This window comes from Triticum dicoccoides, chromosome 3B (assembly GCF_002162155.2).
Source record: "Triticum dicoccoides isolate Atlit2015 ecotype Zavitan chromosome 3B, WEW_v2.0, whole genome shotgun sequence".
NCBI lineage: Eukaryota > Viridiplantae > Streptophyta > Magnoliopsida > Poales > Poaceae > Triticum > Triticum dicoccoides.
The window spans coordinates 697,735,004-697,746,557 of NC_041385.1; the positions used below are offsets into that span (position 1 = coordinate 697,735,004).

General features: G+C 52.9%; 2 protein-coding genes across 2 annotated transcripts; both read right to left on the bottom strand.

The window, feature by feature from the left end:
• Nucleotides 1-5,498: 5,498 nt before the first annotated feature.
• On the bottom strand, nucleotides 5,499-7,400 carry LOC119281883 (pentatricopeptide repeat-containing protein At2g03880, mitochondrial-like). The gene has a single exon (XM_037562290.1). It carries the CDS (start codon nucleotides 7,330-7,332, stop codon nucleotides 5,791-5,793), a length of 1,542 nt encoding a protein of 513 aa, XP_037418187.1. The 5' UTR covers nucleotides 7,333-7,400; the 3' UTR covers nucleotides 5,499-5,790.
• A 475-nt stretch (nucleotides 7,401-7,875) lies between these two features.
• Nucleotides 7,876-11,548, bottom strand: LOC119277950 (DNA replication complex GINS protein SLD5-like). The gene is made up of 6 exons (XM_037559300.1): nucleotides 11,279-11,548; nucleotides 11,059-11,181; nucleotides 10,868-10,950; nucleotides 10,665-10,774; nucleotides 8,384-8,459; nucleotides 7,876-8,304 (listed from the first exon to the last, which is right to left on the bottom strand). The coding sequence occupies exons 1-6, from the start codon at nucleotides 11,438-11,440 to the stop codon at nucleotides 8,205-8,207; spliced, it is 654 nt and encodes a 217-aa protein (XP_037415197.1). The 5' UTR covers nucleotides 11,441-11,548; the 3' UTR covers nucleotides 7,876-8,204.
• Between the last annotated feature and the right edge of the window lie 6 nt (nucleotides 11,549-11,554).

Sequence of the window (11,554 nt, forward strand, 5' to 3'; positions counted from 1 at the left end):
AGATCCCCCTGTTGGTTATTGACCGGAGAACGTCTCAGTCATGTCTGCATGGTTCCCGAACCCGTAGGGTCTACACACTTAAGGTTCGATGACGCTAGGGTTATAAAGGAAGTTTGTATGTGGTTACCGAATGTTGTTCTGAGTCCTGGATGAGATCCTGGACGTCACGAGGAGTTCCGTAATGGTCCGGAGGTAAAGATTTATATATGGGAAGTCCTGTTTTGGTCACCGGAAAAGTTTCGGGTTTTATCGGTAACATACCGGGACCACCGGAAGGGTCCCGGGGGTCCACCAAGTGGGGCCACCAGCCCCGGAGGGCTGCATGGGCCAAGCGTGGGAGGGGACCAGCCCCAGGTGGGCTAGTGCGCCCCCCCCCCCACAAGGGCCCAAGGCGCCTAGGGTTTGGGGAGGGGGTGCTTCCACCTAACTTGGGGGGCAAGTTTCCCCTCTCCCCCCCCTTGGCCGCCACCCTTAGATGGGATTGGGGCTGCCGCACCCCTTGGGGTGGAAACCCTAGAGGGGTGCACCCCCCTCCCTCTCCCCTATATATAGTTGAGGTCTTGAGGGCTGCCAACACATGAGTTTTGACCTCTCCCTGGCGCAGCCCTACCTCTCTCCCTTCTCCTCTCCCACAGTGCTTGGTGAAGCCCTGCTGGATTGCCACGCTCCCCCGTCACCACCACGCCGTTGTGCTGCTGCTGGACGGAGTCTTCCTCAACCTCTCCCTCTCTCCTTGCTGGATCAAGGCGTGGGAGACGTCACCGGGCTGTACGTGTGTTGAACGCTGAGGTGCCGTCCGTTCGGCACTAGGATCTTCGGTGATTTGGATCACGACGAGTACGACTCCTTCAACCCCGTTCTCTCGAACGCTTCCGCTTAGCGATCTACAAGGGTATGTAGATGCACTCTCCTTCCCCTCGTTGCTGGTTTCTCCCTAGATAGTTCTTGGTGACACGTAGGAAAATTTTGAATTTCTGCTACGTTCCCCAACAAGAGCATCTCCAGCCGAGCCACCAACACGCTCCCCCTAGGCGATTTCTTCGCGCCGGCGCCGAAAAAAGGCCTAGTAGTCGCGCTCCAGCAGCCTGTTTTTCGCCGGTTTGGGCCGAAATTAGCGCCGACGGACCCAAGCCGAACCCGGCGCGCTGGGGGCGTTGGGGCGAGCGATTTTGGCGTGAACGGGGGCGGGCCCGCCCAGTCAGCAAGACGCCGCTTCGTCGCCTTGGTTCCTGTAGGAATCAATGCCAAGGCTGCCGTGCTGGTCAGCCTCCATTGATGCTCCATTGATGCCTCACGGGCGGTGCAGTGAAGGCGCCGCCGACGCGCGCCCTGCCTGCTCCCGCCACGCGTCGCCCGGCATGCAGCCTCCCCGCCGCCCCGTTGGGCTATAAAAGGCGACCCCTCCCCGCCGGTGAACGCCACAACCTTCCCCTACATCCACCTTGCAAAAGCAGCCCTCTCCCCCCTTCCTGTCGACGAGCAAAGATGGCCAAGAGGTTTTCAAGCGACGGCGTGGCGGCGAACGGCTTCGGCCGCCGCTACCTCCAAGAGCCGGAGGTGCGCCTCCTCTACGAGGTCGAGTACCCGGCGTCCCCAGACATGCGCGTGCCGGGGGCATGGAGGCTGAGCGCAGGCGGCGTCCCGGTGCCACCAGTGCCCGAAGGGGCGGCACGACGGGCGGAGATCGTAAGCATCTGCTCTTCCCTGACGGAGGAACAACGGAACGAGCCAAGGTACGCGCCCGACAGCGAAACGCTGTGGACGATGTACTTCGAGCGCCGCCGCGAGGAGCAGATCGCCTCCGTCAACGACGTCATTCCCTGCGGGTGCCTCAACGCTGAAGGACGGCGCGAGTGGTGGGGCGTCCCCGGCCGCACCCTCGAGGCCGTCCTCGACCACATCGAGACCGGCAACGTGTCGTGCCTCGAGTACCCGGCGCGTACGTCCTTCTCTCACCGCCGCGGCAGTTCCTGGATGCCGCGGCGAATGGAGCCGACGTCCTCGCCGTCGGGCTCCGGCTCGCTCTCCTCCGGTTCGCCGGCTCTCCGTCCTGTCAAGCCAGAGCCGGAGGAGACACCGCAGTGGCGCCCTCGTCATCAACGAGGGTGCCCGCCCCTCCCCGCGCTCCCTTCGTCTGGGCCGGCCGAAGCCCGAGCCGAGCGAATAAATCCAAAAAATTGTAGAAAATAGTCAAAACTTCTAAAATTCATAGAAAATTATCTATAACTCCAAATAAAAAGATTATATATGAAAAATGATCAGAAAAATCCAATCTATCCATCTATACCATTTTCATGCATGTTAGAACAACCTATCACTACTGTTTAGGACAAATGAAATGAATGGCATTTAAATAATCACATGTGGAGTTTGAATTTGAATCTTGGGTTCAAACCAACTCCATTTAACTTGTTGCTAGTTGCATTAGCTCAATCAACAGCATATTGCCATGTCACATTCATGCATCATATTGTTGCATGGCATTGATTGTGTTCTCCCTTGTTTGTCGATGTTTGTTCCCTCTCAGTAGACGTGGTTCCAACGATGAGTTCGATGACACCGATGAAGAGCTATTACTATCTTCAGAAGTGCCAGGCAAGCAAAACCCCCTTGTTCATTCCGATACATTCCCACTCTCTCGCTCCCGCTCTCTTTTACTGCATTAGGACAACAACGATTCAATTGTTACTTGCTGTGGTAGATGAACCCCTTTCCTCTGCATGACCTGCCATTGCCACAGTAAATAGATGAAACCCACTAGCATGAGTAGGAGTTGTTTGAGCCCTGATGTGCCTACTCATTCATGTCTGTTTGTCATGCCTGATACTGCCTAGAGTTGAGTCGGGTCTGATTCATCGGAGATGAATTGGAAAGTTGTGAACATGTCCTACTGTGTGTGAGCTAAGTGTGTGAACACGATTTGGTAAAGGTAGCGGTGAGAGGCCATGTAGGAGTATATGGTGGGTTGTCTCATTAAAACCGTCCTCAGGAACTGAGTTATGTGTTTGTGATCCATGAACATTTTCTACCACACATTGGGTTCCGGTAACTCGACCCCTCTCGACTTATTAATCAGCCTGATCTCTCTCCAGGTGTTGTAACTAGTTTCTGGTATTTGTAGGTAGTGCTAGTAGTCTATCAAGTGGCACCTGGTACAGGTGGGCTTGGGACAGACTAGCACACGTGGCACGGTGTACCAACTGGCACCCGGATGGCGGGCTTGGGAACCCTACTCACATCGTTTGGGGCCGTGAGTGACACCCCGGCCGGATCTCCTTGTGGATGGAACCCGAATAGGCGATAAACCTGGACTAGAGACTTGTGTGGTTAGTCAGGTCGTGGCCGACACCCTCGCCAGGCCTCGGCTTGAAGATTGCCGAGATACATGACATGTACATGGTGGTAAGTGGCGAGAGCGTGTGTGAAGAAGTACACCCCTGCAAGGTTAACATCATCTATTCAAATAGCCGCATCCGCGATAATGGACCTCTGGGTTGCCTATACAGTTCATAGACAAGTGAAAGTGGATACTCAAAAATGCGCAAGATAAGCGTGAGTGCTATGGATGGCGTTCTTGTAGGGAGACGGGAGCGGATCCATAGTGGTGTATTGCTATGGTGAATATGTGGACTCGTGTGCGCCACCTCAAAAGAGTTACTTGCAGTCGTAGTTCAGGATAGCCACCGAGTCAAAATTGGTTTGCTGCAGTTAAACCACATCATTCCTTTGTTGATAATGATGCACATGTAGTTAGTTCTGATGTAAGTCTTGCTGGTACATTTGTATTCACGTTTGCTTAATTTAGGTTTTTGCAGAGAGACTTCAGTCTCGCTAGTAGTTCCGCGTGGACTTCGACGTTTAGCTTGTTACCTCAGCTACGATCCTGTGCCCTCGGCAGGATCTTGTAGACAATCAGGCTAGTCAGCCATTTTCATTTGTAGTTGTCTGTACTCAGACATGTTAAGCTTCCACATGTGCTTGTTGCTTGTATGCTCTGAATGCTGGGTCCTCAGACCTATGTTTGTAATATCTCGCTCCTTGGAGCCTATTGAATAAATACTCTGAGTTGTAGAGTCATGTTGTGATGCCATGTTGTGTTTGCACATATCGAGCATATTGTATGTACGTTTTGAAATGCTTGGTATGTGTGGGATCTGACTACCTAGTTGTTTATCCTTGGTAGCCTCTCTTACCGGGAAATGTCTCCTAGTGCTTCCACTGAGCCTTGGTAGCTTGCTGCTGCTCCGGAACACTTAGGCTGGCCGGCATGTGTCCTTCTTCGTTCCTATGTCTGTCCCTTCGGGGAAATGTCACACGGTGTTTCTTTAAGTCCTGTAGCTTGCTACAACTAGGGTTCATTCGTTGTTGATCGATACGTTCGTTGCTGGGTCATGTATGCCTGTCCCTGTAAGTTAGCGCCACTTTGGGTTCACGACTAGCCATGTCAGCCCGGATTCTTTGTCATATGGATGCTAGCGACACTATCATATACGTGAGCCAAAAGACGCAAACGGTCCCGGGCCAGGTAAGGTGGTACCCGTGGGAATACCGTGTGTGAGGCTGCAAAGTGATATGATGTGTTACATGCTAGATCGGTGTGACTTAGGATTGGGGGTCCTCCTGCTCCCCGTGAAGTCGGAGCACGTCGACATGGTGGCCCCCGACGACGAGGCCGCCCTAAAATGGGCGAAGGAGGATTACGTCCGCGAGCAGGTGCGCCGCCGGCATCAGGCCCGACGACGCGGCCGCGAGGAGGGCGGCGTCATCGTCCTCGACAGCGACGAGGAGGGTGAGGTCGGGCCGTCCAGTGCCCCGCCGCGCGTCGGCGACCCTGGGCAGGGGTGCAGTAGGGACGGGGGTGGCTCCGGCGGGCGCGCGACGACGACGGCGGCGGCGGCGGCGGCGACTACCCCCGCTTCTACAGGCTTCTCGGCATGTAGATGGCCGGCGATGGACGCGACGTAGTGGCTAGCGTAGTTTGCCGTAGTTTGCATGTTTTACTTTTTTTTTACAAATTTTAACGAAATTTCGTCGAGTTCGTACCAGATCGCCGAGTTTGCACAAGTTTGTACGTAATTTCGCCGAACTCATGGCGACATGGTGGACGATGATAGAGACGAAGTCGCCCCCCAAACGCCAAACTTGCGCCGGTTCGTCACCAGACGGCTTTTTTCGCCGCCCTGAGGGGCCGAACGGCTGAAGATGCTCTTAGACGGTGCGTGGGTGTGAAGATAGAGACTCGTGAGCGCGCAGTATATAGCGGCTGCGCGTGGGAAGGCGAGAAGTCCGGGCAGAGTGCTTGACGAGCAAAGCGAGCATCGTCCGGTTCTTTGCTTCGATGAATTTACAAATTTCAAAAGAAATTCGTTGGGAGTGTTTTTTTTCTCCTTTATCTGATTGTGTCGACCACGGTCTAAACAGAAATGGCAATGCGTGTACGTGAGGGACGCAGTTGCATGTTGTTACAATACCCTGCTTTCGGGGCCTCTTTCTCGGGTCTTGATCATGATCGGTACTGTACTGTTCTTGCCTTACCGGAGATATATTCCCTTCTGGAAACTACGGTTGCAAGAGGATGGAGGATACATACATGCATCTCATAATATACAAGCATGGAGCACTTTGATTAGTTGCATGCTAAGTTTCATGCTTAGTTCATCATAATGTGTAGTATGTGATGTGGTGTGCTGTAAATAATGGAGGTGTCGACGAAAAAGTGGCCGCCACTGCTGTCCATGTCGCGCTAGCTCTGCTCGACTTGAAGCTTACCGGTGGACCGGCTGGCGGAACCTACCAGTAGTCACCACACGAGCACGCGCCATCCTTCATGTGATGGAAGCAGTTGGCGTCCCTCAGTACGATCTCCCTGCCGTACGCCTGGGCGACCATCTTGATCGCGGCGTGGCAGTCGCCGCACACCCGGAGGTTCTTGAACACGCGAATGGGCGCGCCGGCCGGCACGGCGAGCAGCCCGAACGCCACGGCGAGCCTCTCGCTGTGGTGCGCCAGGCCCTTCTCCCTCCCCTCCGGCCCCTCGTCCTGCAGCGCCCACGCCGTGTCCGCCACGTACCCTTCGCCGCGGATCCTCTCCGTCATCTCCTCCACCTTCCGGTAGATCTCGGCGGCACGCGGGTGGCCTCGGTCCTCCACGTAGAACAGGTGTGTCACGCCGTTCGCCGCGACCCAGCTGCAGCCGGGCTCCTTGGTGATCCCTCTCGCCTTCATCGACGTCCGGACCCTCGCCACGTCGCCCCACCTCCCCGCCCGCGAGTACAGGTTCGACAGCATGACGTACGGCACGGCGTCCGTCGGGTCGAGCCTCCAGATCATGCCCGCCGCGTGCTCCGCGAGCTCGGCGTTCCGGTGCGTCCGGCACGCGGCCAGCAGCGCCTTCCAGACCGTGGCGTCCAGCCTCGTCGTGCTCCGGTTCAGCAGGTCCATGGCCTCGTCGAGCCGCCCGGCGCGGCCAAGCAGGTCCACCATGCACGCGTAGTGGTCCGGCCCGGGCGCGATGCCGTGGTCGGCCTGCATGGACCGGAAGTGCGCCCGGCCGGCGTCGACCAGGCCGACGTGGCTGCACGCAAAGAGAAGGCCGATGAAGGTGATGTAGTCCGGCCGGCACCCGGACCGGACCATCTCGCCGTAGATCTCGAGCGACTCCTTGCCCCGGCCGTTCTGCGCGTACCCGACGATTAGCGCCGTCCACGTGATGGTGTCGCACCGGACCCGCATCGCGTCAAACACCTTCTTGGCCTCGCCGAGCGAGCCGGTCTTGGCGTACATGGAGACCAGCGAGTTCCCGACGGAGAGGAACGGGTCGAGCGCGAGCCGGACCGCGGCGGCGTGCACCGACCGGCCCAGCTCGAGCGCCGTCGCGCCGGCGCACGAGCTCAGCGCGGCCGCGACGGCGAACTCGTCCGGGCAGACGCCCGTGGAGACCATGTCGCGGTAGACCCGCAGGGCCGAGTCGTGGGACCGGGAGCGCGCGAGCCCCGTGAGGAGGGAGGTCCAGGTGACCACGTCGCGGCGCGGCATTTCGTCGAACACGGCCCGCGCGGCGCCGTGGCGGGACAGCTTGGCGTAGGCGTCGACGAGCGCGTTGGCGACGTGGAGGTGCGCGGCGAGGCCCGCGCGGAGGAGGAGGCAATGGAGCGCGTCGGCGGGGAGCCGGAGGAGCGCGGCGGAGTTGAGGGCGGGCGGGAGGGTGTACTCGTCGGCGTGGTGGCCCCGGGCGCACATCTCGTGGAGCAGGGCGATCGCGCGCTGGTGCAGGCCGGCACGGGAGCAGCGGGAGATGGCCGCGTTGTAGGCCACGCCGGGGGGCACGACCATTGCCGCCGGGTGCACGACGGACCGAGCTCGGCGGCCGGTTCGGGTGCCAGTGGAAACGCGTCTAGCGTGGCGACTGCCGCGTCATGTGCGCATCAGTGCGTGCTGCTTATGATATGCGATTGCTTGAGCCTCGACGGCGTCGGCGAGTTGCTGCCCTTCGGCCTTCGCCATCGCAAGCCATTTCATGGTTATCAATGGCGGCAGGTCAGTAGTTTGATCGCGGTACATATTCAACGGAATTCTTTTGTACACGACCAGCGTTCTAAATCAGCAGCACGGTTCATCCTGTCGACCGTTGGGGACTTGGGGTCATCATTTTGTGGCAAAACAGCTGAAGCCTTTGTCGAAGCAAACATTGAGCTTCAAAAGTTGAGTGGGATTGCACACAACATTGCCAGCAATGGCTCGCCAACATGTCAAGTACTTCTGTTTGTATGTAGACAGATCACTGCCGAAAGCAAATATTCTGCTGGTTGGTTGATGCCGAACTTAAGTTGTTAAGACAACGCAAAAGCTTTTGATCACCACTGGTGATCTGAATGCTTCTTATCAACAACATAACAATCTTGATTCTTGAAGAACATGAGTTGGAGACAATTCAGACAAAGCAAAAAATATTGATACATATAAAGATAGTCCAATCTCATCACTGGTCGTTCTAGAGTACACATATTAGAACCACTTCATTTCTACTCCCTCTGTACCATAATATAAGACCGTTTTTCACATTACACTAGTGTCGAAAACGCTCCTATATTATGGGACGGAGGGAGTACCTTACAAGGAATTCAGAAGATTCTGGCACCTTTGTCTTCTGTTTAGAATTCAGAAGATTCTGGCACCTTTGTCTTCTGTTTAAGCCTTGGCTCACATCAAATAAGGTCAATTCGGCCAGCCTCGACAAGGCCCTTGATGGACTTGTACCGAAGGACATACAGGTCATCAGCAACCAGATCCACAACTTCCTCCCCTCTTCATGGAAGCAAGCATCACAGGTTAGCACAGTTTAAGTAAGTGCAATGATAAAAACCATGTGTGCTTAGGCACTTACACGTCATCTAGCTGGAATGCTCCTACGTCACTCTTGGTCTTGCAGAAGACAAAGGTGTCAAGCTGAGGCTCTGGAACTGCACGAAGCATTGGAAAACCAAGTCAGATGGTGTCTCAAAGCTGATTACATGCGAAAAACACATTTCTCTCACATCTTCAGCAAATCAGCAACAAAAATGGTAGAAACATTTTCAGCAATAAAAACACGTAAATGAACAATAAAAAAGATGTACCAACATCTGTTATTAACATTGGACAGCATAGCTATTATATAACTTTATTTGCTCTTGGTACTTGCTGAATAGTGAGGTTCAGTTTCCTGTTCTTGCTAATGCCTAGATTACTGAATCAGCTCCATAACGTCCATGTCAGTTGTTCTTTATTATTGGTAAGTTAAAATGGTTAACTGAATATACAGCGGTAAAGTAACCAGAGAACTGGGTTCGTTTGCAACCATTGTTACAAACCATAACATTGTCAGCATGAATCTTCGGCTGAATGAGGGGACTCGTGAAAATCTGGTGACTAAAATTAGAATGATAGCAAGATGCACCATCACAGTCCAAGATTGACTATCCTAAGTTATCATGCTCTATCTGCATGTAATGTATCTTAATGTTTTACGGCTCTGTAACTACTGACCCAGGCTTCCCTGTCATGTTGTGCAGTCATGCACTTGCTTTTTCACTTTCAAATTGCATCAGAATTTTATTTAGGTACATGATGAAGCCAAGCGTAATGATTTCAATAAAGCTACATTGCATAGAGATATTTCAAGCACAGGTAGGAGACAAGAACAAATGGTAAAACCTAGATTGCACCGATACAGGTACGCATATCAGTATCAGGGTGATACGGATACGTAAATACGTCATTTCTGAAAAGCGCCAATACAGGGATACGTTTGAATACTTTTGAAAACAATATACAAAAAATGCTATCAATAAGCATCAAGCCACTTAGCATATATTTAGTCAGTGCAGTTCATTATCTTTTGCTCCCTCCGTCCCATAATGTAAGACGTTTTTTTGCCACTACACTAATGTCAAAAAACGTCTTACATTATGGGACGGAGGGAGTATCTTCTTATCCATGATTCCAACAAAAGAAAGAACCAACAGCGAAAGGGTTCACCAAACATAAAAGTTCAGTTAGAAAAGGGAGGAGGATGAAATCAGCAGCCTTCCATTAGATAGAATTCTACAGGATAGTGAGGGGAAGCGGAGCGGGAGCACCGGGGAAAGGCACCCACCACCGGAACTACTAGAGCCTGAGAGGTATCAGATACGGTATCCAATACAGGTACACTGGTTGCTGGAAGTATCAGTGTTTTCTTGGGTAAAACCATTCAAGATAAGCTGCTTATAAGGCACATTACTGTGATCAAATGCTTGTATTAAACAAATCTTTCCTACTTATAAAGATTGGAGTTGGTGGTGAGTTCACATATGGGTCCAACATCCTTTCTAAATAAACAAATACATGCAACCCCACATGTGAAACTAGAAACCTTCCAAGATACATATATTTTATCGGATGTCCCCAAAGGGACTCCAAGAAACATATAAACAAATGTAATTTACTCACATGTGGGATCTATCATAAATAAACAAATACACTACTTTCGCGTGAGACCAACTTTTTTGTAAAAGGCATAAATAACAAAGACAAAAGTATGACTTCAACCCAAAATTGATCTTGATTTTAGTTCTCTCCCCCAACCTAATATGGTCATTAAAATTGTCTGATGATATTGATAAAGGACACTAACGTTATTTCACCACCTTTAAGACAATGGTTCCGTGGCAAGCACAGTTGTCGTACTAGTAATAGTTACATTTCAGTGACACAGGCATTTTATTCTTAAAAATAGTTTCTACAGCTCCATTAGTACTTAGTTATGAGCATTATTTTCTGGAAGGATACTCCAGACAAGGTTTATGTATCAGTACAATGTACACTGAACTATATAGCACCAAATGAGAGTTCAAGAGGCATGCGTGTAGTGAGGCTCTTTTATGACCCCAGCAACTTGGTTCTGTTATTCAAAATCAACTTGCAAGTACATGTTCACTAGTGATGCCCTGACAAGGATCCAAAAAACTATTTGTCACAGATTACTTTAGTGAAATGTAAACATGCGAACATATCAAGTTGGCCGGTTAAAATGGTGAAGTACTAACCATCATACTGAGTGTCTTACGTAATGGCTGAAGCTATAAACAAGTGATGTAGTGAAGTGTGACAAAGAAACGTGTTAATTTCAAGATCAAGTGGAATACCCATGTCATCCTCCGTGCTCGATAAGGATTGCCTCGTTACCGAGTCATAACCGTAGGGAAGCTTCGACAGCACCGACTGCTCGAGATGCTTCTCCATGATCTCCTTGCAGCTTCCGACCGATCACATCCAACAAGGGAGCGTCACTTCAGCCACAAAACAAGCACAAACAACCACTAGACGGTCCAATCGAGTAGAGAGGTACCTCTTGGCGAATCGCTGCTCCTGCTGCGACAGCCGGCTCAAGAGGTCGTCAGAATTGGAGATGTGGGCCATGTACTTCTCAATCTACAGACAGCGGCACAATGAGGTCAAGTAATTGCCAATGATGCAACATTTCGGTCAGTAACTGAACCACTGTGCGGCACAGACTACGGAGACTGAATTCAGCCTGACCTTCTGCAGGCGGAGGCGTAGGTAGGAGCGGAGCAGGAAGAGCGTGCGGTCGAGGTCCATCTGGTACAGCGAGACCACCAGGTCGTCGACGCCGTTATCCGTGAAGTCATCGAGCGTCTCCTCCTGGTTTCACCACAGGTCGTAAAGAATCAGAAACATTCCTGAAGAACGGGAGGCAACCAATAGAGGCAGTGAAGCGAGAGGGGGTGGGAGGGCTAACGAGGAGCTGGATCTGCTCGCGGGCGCGGGAGACGAGGGCGGAGTCGAAGTGGAGGATCTCCGGCGCGGCCTTCTCGTTGCGCCAGGCCCGCTTCAGGAGCTCTACGTCCGTGGTCGCCGCGGCCGACGCGGCGGCAGAGTCCTCGTCCTCCCACGAAGACATCGTCGCCACTCCCTTCCTCTGTCGCTAACTGGCGAAGCGAGCGCCGGCGCGGCGAGGAACGAGGCGGTTAGGAAGGGGCGGCACCGGTCTGGCGAGGGCGATCACGGACGAGGA

Bases quoted from the DNA above. Each gene is read 5' to 3' on its own strand.
- LOC119281883 (XM_037562290.1), bottom strand. From the start codon at position 7,332: ATGGTCGTGCCCCCCGGCGTGGCCTACAACGCGGCCATCTCCCGCTGC.
- LOC119277950 (XM_037559300.1), bottom strand. From the start codon at position 11,440: ATGTCTTCGTGGGAGGACGAGGACTCTGCCGCCGCGTCGGCCGCGGCG. The intron at 10,775-10,867 runs GTACCTCTCTAC...ATCGGTCGGAAG, and splicing joins GAGCAGCGATTCGCCAAGAG to CTGCAAGGAGATCATGGAGA. The intron at 8,305-8,383 runs GTAAGTGCCTAA...GCTTCCATGAAG, and splicing joins GCATTCCAGCTAGATGACGT to AGGGGAGGAAGTTGTGGATC.